This window comes from Sinocyclocheilus anshuiensis, unplaced genomic scaffold (assembly GCF_001515605.1).
Source record: "Sinocyclocheilus anshuiensis isolate Anshui unplaced genomic scaffold, SAMN03320099.WGS_v1.1 scaffold1550, whole genome shotgun sequence".
In the NCBI taxonomy this organism is placed as follows: domain Eukaryota; kingdom Metazoa; phylum Chordata; class Actinopteri; order Cypriniformes; family Cyprinidae; genus Sinocyclocheilus; species Sinocyclocheilus anshuiensis.
In genome coordinates, this window is record NW_015546121.1 from 371,942 (window position 1) to 383,940 (window position 11,999).

An 11,999-nucleotide genomic window follows, 5' to 3' on the forward strand; every position below is an offset into this window, starting at 1 on the left:
GCACACACACACACACTCACACACACACACACACACTCTCACACACACGCACACACGCGCACACACACACACACACCACATGACTGATTTCAGCCTAGTTGAGTGCAACAACATCATGAGAAAACCCCCAGCTGTGACTGGTTTTAAATTCTTTAACATTCCATAGATAGAGAAAGAGCAATCAGACAACAATCAGTGTCTAAAATAGACACCGATTTCAGTTAAATAACTATGTTTACCCTCTTTCACTTACTGTAATGCTGTTAAACTATGTACACAGCAAATACACTATGCATGTTAGCTTGCTTATTGTGCAACAGAGCATGGTTTATGTCCATTAAGCCTATAATTACCTTTCCACATAATTGCTCAAAATTGGTCTACAATGCAACATTATGCAGCTCAGTTCCAGGAATCATGTATGGAGGAAACCAGGCACTGCAGTGATGGGTCGTTCTTGAACGATTCTTTAGTATGTTTCAAAGAGCGGTTCATTCATTTAGTGTTGACTGCGCTGCGCAACATCCTATAGGATCTGTACAGAAAACAGAAATATCTAGCTCATCTCTCAGGTCTTCAGGTCCGAGTCGCTTGCTCTTTTGTCACGTGACCTGATACAGAAATTAGTGACGGATATTTAATGAAGAATGTTTTAATAAATACACTGGAAGTGTCATAATCATATTGTTAACCTGTTTTGATTCACTAGGGGTTTGTACAGATCAGTTTGAGGTTCAGAAACCAGAATGTCCAGCACCGGTCCAGCACCCACAAACTCTTCAACGTTCGTCATCCAGTTTCAACCAGCAACACAAGCAACACCTGTTACGACGGTGATAAATGCTCCGGTGCCTGTTTATGCACAACACAGGGCGGGGGTTTCACCTCTTCATGGACTTCAGGCATTTCTGAAAGGCCAGCCGAAAGCTCTTGGGGTGAGACATTTCTCATAAACCTAAATAATTGACCTTTCTGTGTGTATATATTGCCTTGAGGACTAGGTGCCTAGGTTTATCATTTACAGAGTAAAATAGTCAACTTTACAGTGCATCAGTCACAGAGAAGAATGTTTTAGGAGTTGCAAACTATCAAAAAATGTGAAGTAATGCAATCTTACACATCCGCAAATACAGTGACATTTACACATGATAGTTCCACACTTGCAGAATATATTTTTGGGATATTTTTCTTATACATAACTACAGCTGCCATAAGCTGATAGTGTATTTTACATGGCTCCCTCTTTATGAAAGAATCTCTTGTACATTCTTGTTTTAAAGCAGACGGTGCAGATAATGATCGGTGTGCTGACTCTCCTGTTTGGCATTGTGTCTACAGTTCATGCAGATCTGGTCTTTGTCATTATTGGTGTTCCTTACTGGGGATCTCTCATCGTAAGAAACAATTATACAATGAAGTGTTCTGTCTTTTATAATACAAGCTACATATTCCAATGCAAGCCTCAGTTTTTGCCTTTCTCTCTCCTCTCAGTACATTACTGCAGGCGCACTCTGCATTGCTGCAGAAAATAACATTCATTCACCCTCCGGTTTGTGTTTGGTACGTACACAGCCACTGGTGCTTGGACCATGATTATTATTATGTTTTATTTATTTATATCAAGTAGTGTTCTTTTTAAATCACACTCCAGATACTTTTCTGTCTACATTAACATGTTAACACAACGTTTGAAAGTTCTTGCCAATTCATTGATTGGGTTTATGTTGTTGTTTTTTCTGCCTATAGGTGAATGCTTCACTTGGAATGAACATTTTCAGTACTTTAACCGCATGCATCGCCATTATTTTTATTTCACTGGATTTGGTTATAGGGCCATACACTTTCTGCACCAATCAAGACTGTAATGAATTAGTGAGAATGTATAAGGTATGTCATCAACTTTTATATTCACATTTATTTAGTAATTACTATAGGATCACTGTGTGGTCAGTACACAAGTTCACTCAAAAATGAAAATTGCCCCATGATTTACTTAACCTCAAGCCATCCTAGGTGTATATGACTTTATGATACATATATAACATTTCCATATGAACCCCAGGGATGGTAGATTCTGGACTGCTGAGCATTCAGTGTACCAGTGTGAGTAGTAATTATCACTGATTTTGTTACTGTTATTTGTGTTAATGTTGATATTTCTCTCAGACCCTCTTCACTGGAATCAGAGTCGTGCTGCTGTTATTCGCCGTGCTTGAGTTTATCATCTCCATCTGTCTGTCAGTATTTGCCTGTAAAACCAAAGCCTGCTGTTGTCCTCCTCAGGTGAGCAATGAGCCAAATCAGGGGTTCCCAAACCTCAGGCTTTTACAACTGCTTTACACTTTCAGGCTAGGCTTTCTCAAGCCAACCTAAAGTTGGTCTTGGCTAACTTTTTTATCTAGTTTCATTTAATGCCGCTTTTGCAAATGAGGATCTTTTCAAAAGTAGATTTTGTCAGATTTAGTTCCTGTTAACACACACGCTAACTGAAATATGTTCTAAAAAACGTTTTCGTAACCTTCCCATCAAGGTTTGAAAACATTACTTCTCTGAATGTTCAAAAAGATCAGTTTAAAAACATTTTTTCTTTGTTATATGAACATTAAAGAACCATTTTATAATTTTTACAAACATTATGGAAACTTTTTTGAACTTTTGAAAGTTACTTTTGAATTTTTTAAAAAGGTTCTGAAACAAGTAACATTCAAAAAAACGTTAGATGAACGTTCAACTAAAATGTTTCAGGGCAAAACATTCCACGAATGCTGTGTAAATAACATTTTGAGAACATTAAAGACCAGAAAACTCTAAATGAACATTGCTAGAAAATGTTTCTTCATAACGAGAGAACATTATCAGAACATAGCTGGGCTCACATTAACTAAATAAGCATGTATATAGTCTTTAATATAAAACTAGTTTCAACTGATTAACTCAAACTCCAATGTCCGGATGCATGGGAGGTGCTGTCAGATTTAGCTCACTTTCTGATGACAAATTTATCCTTAAAGTTTAGATCATTAAACAGACACACATAAGAGCACAAATATTTGAAAACGTTCACTATATTTGTAAGGCCCTCAGAAATAAACGCAACCCACAAACACACATTAAAACCTCTTCGGTCAGTCAGATAAACGTGCTTTGTTGAGGTTTAGTACCTGTTTTTCATATTAATCTTATCTGTAAAAAAAAAAAGCCCTCATGGTTGATTTAAGAGACAGAATGAAGCAATTAAAGAGGCAGATGAGAGGCAAAAGAGGAACAGACAGCGGAATCGGTGTTGACTAATGCTGAAGGACAAACACCACAGACTTGAGCAAGAGTCTTCTGAGAAATGCCACTTCTCCCATTCACTGTCCTCTTGTGTGTTTCAGAAACGAGACGGGGACATTTATCAGGTACTGTGCTGTTATTGTGCTCTGTTGTGATGAGTCAGTGATTTCATGTGCACTCTTAAAAATAAAGGTGCTTAAAAGGTTCTTCACAGTGAACCATTTTTGGTTCCACAGAGAACCATTCAGTCAAAGGTTCTTTAAAGAACCATCTCTTTCTTAGCTTCTTATAATCTGAAGAACCTTCTTTCACCACAAAGAAGCTTTTGTGAAACAGAAAGGTTCTTCGGATGTTAAAGGTTCTTTATGGAACCATTTAGACTAAAAAGGTTCTTCTATGGCATCACTGTGAAGCAGCTTTATATTTAAGAGTGTGTCTGTGCTTCTTCAGGATCTGGGACGGCGAGACGCGGACACCTACGACACTCTCCATCCCGGGAATAAAAGGCTGCTGGCCTGAGAAACTCTCAAACTGTGCAGCTCATTCAGTCTTCATGCCCTAAAAACTGTATTTTTGCTTTTGTAAGTAAGCAAACTAGCAGAGCTTTGTTGATCATGAGATTCTGCTTTATTGTCCTTGTTTGAGACAAATGCCACAATTCATGTATAAAATACATGTGTAAGGCTCTTCATTTCAACATAAAATTATATTTTTCTCTTGGACAGATTAAAAGTGTGTTTCAATGTTAGCATGGCTAACTATTTGTAAGATGAATGTGCGCGGCTTCCGGTTATTTTTAGCGGTACGAAAGCAGCTCGTTTATGCTGCCTGGCAAGCTGGTATTCTTATCATATTATTTTAGTTAATCTGCTGCTAAATGAATAAATGTAATGTAAATATAAAATATAACTCAAAACAAACCCAAATGAGCAACACCATAGTAAAAATATCATTATAAAAGTATATCACTAAAAGTAGCCTACTATATAAACTAAACTAAATAAAACAACTAAACTGTAACTAGGGATGTAACGATTACCGGTTTGACGATAAATCGTGATGAAATACCCCCACGGTTAGTATTACCGTTTCATATTTTAATTATCACTATAACCGTATTCGATTACCGCGATTTGAACAACTGAGGATAAATAAATACTGTACTGCACAGGGCTCCAGTGTGCGACCAAATGGGCGCATTTTGCGATAATTTTTTCTGCCGGCGCGACTAATTTTTGTGTGCGGTCGCACCACCGCATTGTGGACCAGCGCAACTCATAAGCGCTGCATTTCTGTTGCATGTGAGAAACATCAAACGGCAAACGAAACCGAAAGCATAACGAAACCGCGCGACTCGTTTGAACTGCGCAGCGCTTCGAGTGTAGAGCCTGGTTTATACTCGCCGCGTCAGCACGAACGCGAAGCTGCGTGCAGAAAAAATGACGCGAATATTGATTAAACGATGGATGGGTTTCATGCTAAAGTAAAGTAAAAGACCGCTTCTTAAACCAAAGGTGAACATGTTGGTATTCTCGTGGTACAAAAACATGCAAGCACTGTCACCGACAGCAAGTTTAGTTTTACTTTTCTTTTTGTTTTCATTTTGAAAAGCTTGTTATCTTTGCTGTTTACCTCACGTTATGCTATGGAGGCTCTCTTTTTTATTTATTTGATTCCTCAGTGATTGCTAAACGTTCTGTGATTTATTAGTCGGTATATAATACAGCATGTGGTGTGTGCCATGCCTCATCTTATTCGTTTTTGTTAATAAACGTTTTATAAGCTAGTTTGTCATTGTATCTTACTGTTTTATTGTTGTTATGCTTTTTAATTAAGAATAACAATGAAGCCATCTTTTGTTTTAGTCTTAAAAAGTGAAAGGTGTGTAGATCAAAAAACGGACTGAATTAGCATGCCCTGCTGTAAATTTTGACCGGTTGATGAAAAACAAGCTTATGTGGATTCTACACATTTAAACAATAAGGTAGGCCTATCTAGTGTTATTTATGGAGCAGATAAATACATATAATCATTTATTAATCAGTTATCATTTTGACTTGACCCTTTTCTTTATTTAAAAGCTGAAATGTGAGGTTTACCATTTATGAAACTTTTTCAAAGCTTTATTTGAACATTTACATTAGATATTTGAACATGCTATTAGATAAACTGTTGTCAGTCATGTTGTCATTTAAAATCCGGACATCATTGGCAATGTTATTGTTTTAGTTATGCAAACAAAAACTCATGTTATTTGTTGTTTGTTGATTTTAAATGTAAAACTTGGTGAAATGATTTGTGTGTCAGTACTTTTTGAACAGTTCCAGCACGTTAACAATACCGTGATAATACTGATAACCGTGATCATGTTGGTCACTATAACCGTGATAAGAAATTTTCATACCGTTACATCCCTAACTGTAACCTAGCTAACAAGGAATGTGCTCAGAACTTTGCCTAACGTTCTGGTGAACGTCTTTCAAAGTTATAAACAAACGGTCTTCCAGTAACCTTAATAGAACATTGGTAATTCAACGTTAAATGGTCTTTAATAACATTCTCAAGCACAAAAACATTTATACATGGTTCTAAAGTGTTTGAGTTGGACGTTCATCAAACATTTTTTAAATGTTACTATTAGTTTCCGAATGTTGAGAACGTTCAAAATAACATTCCCATAATGTTTGGAAAATGCTAAAATAGAAGGTTCCCTTAACGTTTGTGTAACAATATTTTTTTGTTAAACATTTTTAAAAACTAGACGTTCAGAGAACATACATAAATAAAGTTTTCCTAACTAGCAAAACGCTCTTAGAACACATTTGTCAGCTGGTAAATGACTACAAGTTATTTATATACACCATGAGCAATTTATTTACCATCAGCAGATGGCGATATAAAACAAAAATAACTACAGTACTGCATAAATACATTTTTAATTAACATAATATTTATAAAATACATAATAAATTAACATGTATATACATATCATTTAAAAGGTGTCAAGATATCAATAATACAATAATAATAATAATAATTTTGTTTTACTATAATGTAAATCTGTATATCTCTCTTCATTTGAGTTTTGAAATTTTTGACTTCTTTTGTTGGCGTGTTCACAGGCTATGTCAGGAATTTGCATCTGAACTGGTTTGTCCTGTTCATATCTACATCACAAAACACCCAACAAAACAAATTCCACTTTCAAACTTCACACCTCGCCATGCATTCAGAAGAGTTTAGCTTTTTATGCATTTCTAGAAATCCACCACAGACTTTTTTTAATATATATATATAAGAAGAAGAGGTGTATAGTTCAGTGCTTAAACCAAAGGTCCGTGAGTGTTTATGTGCGCGCGGAAGAGGTGGGCGGAGCCTAACCCGCAGGTGTGTGAACGCTCACCTGAGTGCGTTTGAACGCGTGAGCTGACTTCAAATGCGGTTTAATCATGAGTTTATAAGCCTCGGGATCGTTCCGTAGACGTTCAGCTCGTGCTTTGTGACAGAACTGCAATTTTACCAAGCATATTTTTTTATTCGTTCAAATGTTGACAAACGTTGGAGTTTAAGAACCATTTAAGATGGATTAACAGAAGAAACCTTTAATTGAAGTAAAAAAAAATAAAACTGAAAGTGGGGGGAAATCACATTATGAAATAAATATTTTTCTCTAACACAATGGCTGCAAGTATTGGTACTCCTAGAAATTCTTATGATTAAAATATCTCTGGAGTATATTTCCATTCACATTTGCATTTTTTTATCACACCAGGCTGACTAGGAACATGAAATTATCCAGCCATGGCTTCCTGTTTCAAAGGAATATAAATATGAGGAACACAAAGGCCAAATTCCCGTCATCATTCATCACAATAAAACCAAAGAATATAGTTCTGATGTGCAGCAAAAGATTGTTGAACTTCACAAATTAGAAAGTGTCTGTAAGAAAAGAGCTAGAGCAGTGACAATTCCCATTTCCACCATCAGGGCAATAATTAAGTTCCAATCAACAGAAAATGTTACAAATCTGCTTGGAAGAGGACATGTGTCTATATCATCCTAATGCACGCTGAGGAGGAGAGTTTGAGTGGCTAAACACTCCAAGGACCACAGCTGGAGAATTGCAGAAAATAGTTGAGTCTTGGGGTCAGAAAGCCTAAAAAAAACAGTAACAAATAAATATCAAATAGCACCTACATCACCACATGTTGTTTTTTCAATTCAAACAATTCTCCTTGTTCATCCAAAAATAAACTCTAGCATATTCAGTTATCAGACACGACTGGAACCTCAAATGGGACTGACTTCTATGGTCAGATGAATCTAAAAATTTAGCAGCAAACACTCAAGATGGGTTTGGTGCACACAGGGATAAAAAAGTACCCCATGTTGGGCGGAGCCTAACCCGCAGGTGTGTGAACGCTCACCTGAGTGCGTTTGAACGCGTGAGCTGACTTCAAATGCGGTTTAATCATGAGTTTATAAGCCTCGGGATCGTTCCGTAGACGTTCAGCTCGTGCTTTGTGACAGAACTGCAATTTTACCAAGCATATTTTTTTATTCGTTCAAATGTTGACAAACGTTGGAGTTTAAGAACCATTTAAGATGGATTAACAGAAGAAACCTTTAATTGAAGTAAAAAAAAATAAAACTGAAAGTGGGGGGAAATCACATTATGAAATAAATATTTTTCTCTAACACAATGGCTGCAAGTATTGGTACTCCTAGAAATTCTTATGATTAAAATATCTCTGGAGTATATTTCCATTCACATTTGCATTTTTTTATCACACCAGGCTGACTAGGAACATGAAATTATCCAGCCATGGCTTCCTGTTTCAAAGGAATATAAATATGAGGAACACAAAGGCCAAATTCCCGTCATCATTCATCACAATAAAACCAAAGAATATAGTTCTGATGTGCAGCAAAAGATTGTTGAACTTCACAAATTAGAAAGTGTCTGTAAGAAAAGAGCTAGAGCAGTGACAATTCCCATTTCCACCATCAGGGCAATAATTAAGTTCCAATCAACAGAAAATGTTACAAATCTGCTTGGAAGAGGACATGTGTCTATATCATCCTAATGCACGCTGAGGAGGAGAGTTTGAGTGGCTAAACACTCCAAGGACCACAGCTGGAGAATTGCAGAAAATAGTTGAGTCTTGGGGTCAGAAAGCCTAAAAAAAACAGTAACAAATAAATATCAAATAGCACCTACATCACCACATGTTGTTTTTTCAATTCAAACAATTCTCCTTGTTCATCCAAAAATAAACTCTAGCATATTCAGTTATCAGACACGACTGGAACCTCAAATGGGACTGACTTCTATGGTCAGATGAATCTAAAAATTTAGCAGCAAACACTCAAGATGGGTTTGGTGCACACAGGGATAAAAAAGTACCCCATGTATACAATGAAATATACTGCTGGATCTTTAATATTGTGGGCCTGTTTTTCTGCCAGAGATTCTGGATATCTTGTTCAGATAAATGGCATAATGGATTATCAAATAACAACAGATAACAAATTAAAAACTGACTGTCCATGCTAGAAATCTTACATTGGACCATGGTTGGATCTTCCAACAGGACAATGATCCACAAACAAACATCAAAATCAAGCCAAAACTGGGTCGCTGAGAACAAAACCAAGCTTCTGCCCTGGCCACCCCAGTTCCTTGAGCTGAAGCCTATAGTAAATGAGTGTGGTGAACTGAAGAGAAGCATCAACATGCAGCTGTGAATCTGAAGGATCTGGAGAGATTCTGGATTAAGGAATGGTCTCTCATCTCTGATCAGGTGTTCTCCAAACTCTTCAGGCATTACAGGAGAAAACTCAGAGCTGTTATCTTGGGAAAAGGAGGTTACACAAAGTATTGAATAAAGGGTATGATTAATTGTGGTCAATGTGTATTAGAGAAAAATAATTATTTCATAATGAGATCCCCCCCCACACACTTTTAAATTCTTATTTTCCAGTGAAAGGTTAGGTTTTTGTATATTTTTAAAATAAAATATCAAAAGGATTAACAATGCAGATTTATTTTCACAGCCTTCTTTGATCATATATACCAAGGGTATGAATAATTTTCAGCACAACTGTATATTTTATGTATTCATTTGAAAAAAAAAAACTAAGTAAAATAGACTGAGAAATCGAATTATTTCTGGACACATGAATAAAGGAAAGTTAATGGTAATGGGAGATGCTGATGTAGTGACTCAGAAGTGGCTGATTCTTCACCAGCATCAGTCTGATAAATGTTAGGACCTGCCTGCATAAGAAACATAGGGGGAACAGAATCTGATAGCGAGTCTGTTTGTCTAAAACTGTCATTCCTAAAAGTTCAGTTATCAATATCCAGATACAACTCACATTTACATCTTTACATTTGATTATCATTTAAGTGAATTTTTTAAATAATAATTATGCAAGCTAATGATGTAGTTCAGTAACATGTGCACTGCTGGAGGAGGGAGCCAAGACCTTTGATGAGCTGCATCTCACACCGGAGCTGGTAAGAAATGAGAATGGCTGTCATTAAAACAAGCAGCAAGTGTAAATAAAATGCTTCACATTGATTGTAGTAAAGCACTTTGATATCTTTATTTAAAAATTCTATACAAATAGAGCTGTTATTATTATAAGAATGTCAGATTCCCAATATATAAACATCACCTAATCCATTAAGAATAGCTTCATTCCTTTGTGATAATTACAGCTCTTTTGATAGTTCAATTCTTTTTTGAGTGTTTGTTAGTTGAGGAAAAGACCAGGGAACAGAGAAAGTCCAGAGTGTGGTTTGATCAGAGAGCAGGAAGAGTTACTGCATCGTTGTTCCACGAGGCAGCCAGGACAGAAAAATCTTCATCTTTGATTAAATGACTTGGGTAAAGCTTGCAAATTCAGTTGTTGTTGTAGCATTTGGCTTGCAATCATAGCCCTGCTATCTATTCAGTAAATGCCACTTTGGGTTGGCTCTAATGTAATGGTATTAATATATTTGTGAAGTTCACCCAAAACTGAACATTCTGTCATCATTCACTCCACACCCACAAACTTTTATTCATCTTTGGAACACAAATGAATATATTTAGCATGAAATGGCTTCAAGAAATTGGCACGAGATGTATTGTGGGATTGGTTTTGTCCATGGGGAATTGATTGGATGTTTGTGGTTTGCCATTAGTGGATTTCATGTGAGGGAGAGGAAGAGGAGAATTTTTGATTAAAGATTACAAGTGTAACCCGCTCTCCCGGGTCCTCTCCGCCACACCTCGTTCTCGAACCCGGGTCTCCGGCATGGGAGGCGGATGCACCCGCGCCCCCGCGCGGCGGCCGGGGATTCTTTAGCTAAACGGCCCTAAACCGTTTCCCATTCATTCTCAATGGTAGCGCTAAACCACTACGGATGCGATATACTTTCGGCCGCTAGCGCTCTCGTGGCGCTCTTCCGTGTTTTGTGCACCCCGGGAAGTTTGAATTCGCCATTTTTATCCCGACTCGGAGAGTGCAACACACACGGCGGAGATCTACCTCGTTTGTTTAATTCAACGAATTATCAGCGCATCTATCAAAGGTAACGTTAAGTTACATTATGTGACATCAGTTAATGTTTTGTTTATGCTGAAATCACACTAGTTGTGTGAAAACGTTAGCTTTGTTCCTTAACGTTACCTTGCCATGTTTTATTTACTAGAACTCATCATATGGTGACGTGCGCGGAAAATTATGAATGAACATAGTTGTAATTTACGTTTCTGTATTTATGTTCTTAACATATTATGTTTTTTTTCGCATTTGTGCTTTCTCGCGGTTGCTGTCTTGGCAGCTATACTCATTCCGTGTTTAAGTTGTATAAGGTTTTTATGAACTCTTGGATAGTAACATCGGTTAAGTTTTATCATTGTAAGTTAGTACTGAATTCAGATTTAAACACGAAATTGAGGGAGTTTGCCAAAGGTTGTTTGCCATTTCTAACACGTCATCCGTTAATTGCAAGCTAAATTATGAACCGGTTAACCCTTTTTTTGTAACGAGTTTACGTTGATATGTTCCACAGTTTAAAAATTAAAAGGATTTGTTGTCCTGTGAGAATGTTTTATAACCATGCTTTTACTATAGTAACCATAGTATTTAGTAGTAGAATCACAACCATAAATTTGCCATTGTTGTTACTGTATTGGCCATTGTATTTACAGTACATTCATGAAATTATGAATGAAAATCAATCTGCCCATAACAGCAGGATTACTACAGTTTTACTATAGTAGCGTTATGATTATTTGTGTATTTTCTGTGTGTGTATATATATATGAATATGTATGTATGTGTGTGTGTATGATAGAAATATTGCTTTTTCTGTCCTATAGGTCAACATGCACAAAGAAGTCATGTTTTCCCTGGAAAAGTGAAGGTTGTTCTCCGTAAGGGACCTCTAGGGTATCTCCTTCAGGAGCCAACTGATGAGGCAAGCCTGATTAAAAGCAACCCATCACTGCAGGACAAGTCAGCGCCCATGAAGCAGGACCTTGTCAGACAACATGCTCTGACTGTTGTCCGTCAGAGAGGAGGGGATGCCTCAGACAAGAGAGAGGTTGTTTTTCAGTACAAATATCCTTAAATCAAGATACACGTACTTGAGATGCAAAATGAAAATATAAAGTTTTGCGTTGGGAATTTGAACTGAATTAAGTGAGTTTATACTTTAAAAAATC

General features: G+C 36.8%; 1 protein-coding gene across 1 annotated transcript in view; it reads left to right on the top strand.

The window, feature by feature from the left end:
* The window catches only part of LOC107700960 (membrane-spanning 4-domains subfamily A member 15-like), a 5,327-nt gene extending 1,477 nt beyond the window's left edge, over nucleotides 1-3,850 (top strand). The window contains exons 2-8 of the mRNA XM_016502839.1: nucleotides 710-935; nucleotides 1,284-1,394; nucleotides 1,492-1,560; nucleotides 1,747-1,887; nucleotides 2,167-2,283; nucleotides 3,378-3,401; nucleotides 3,727-3,850. Of these exons, the coding sequence (XP_016358325.1) occupies nucleotides 747-935; nucleotides 1,284-1,394; nucleotides 1,492-1,560; nucleotides 1,747-1,887; nucleotides 2,167-2,283; nucleotides 3,378-3,401; nucleotides 3,727-3,795 (720 nt within the window). The 5' untranslated portion in view covers nucleotides 710-746 and the 3' untranslated portion in view covers nucleotides 3,796-3,850. The remainder of the gene's footprint in view (nucleotides 1-709; nucleotides 936-1,283; nucleotides 1,395-1,491; nucleotides 1,561-1,746; nucleotides 1,888-2,166; nucleotides 2,284-3,377; nucleotides 3,402-3,726) is intronic.
* Nucleotides 3,851-11,999: the final 8,149 nt, after the last annotated feature.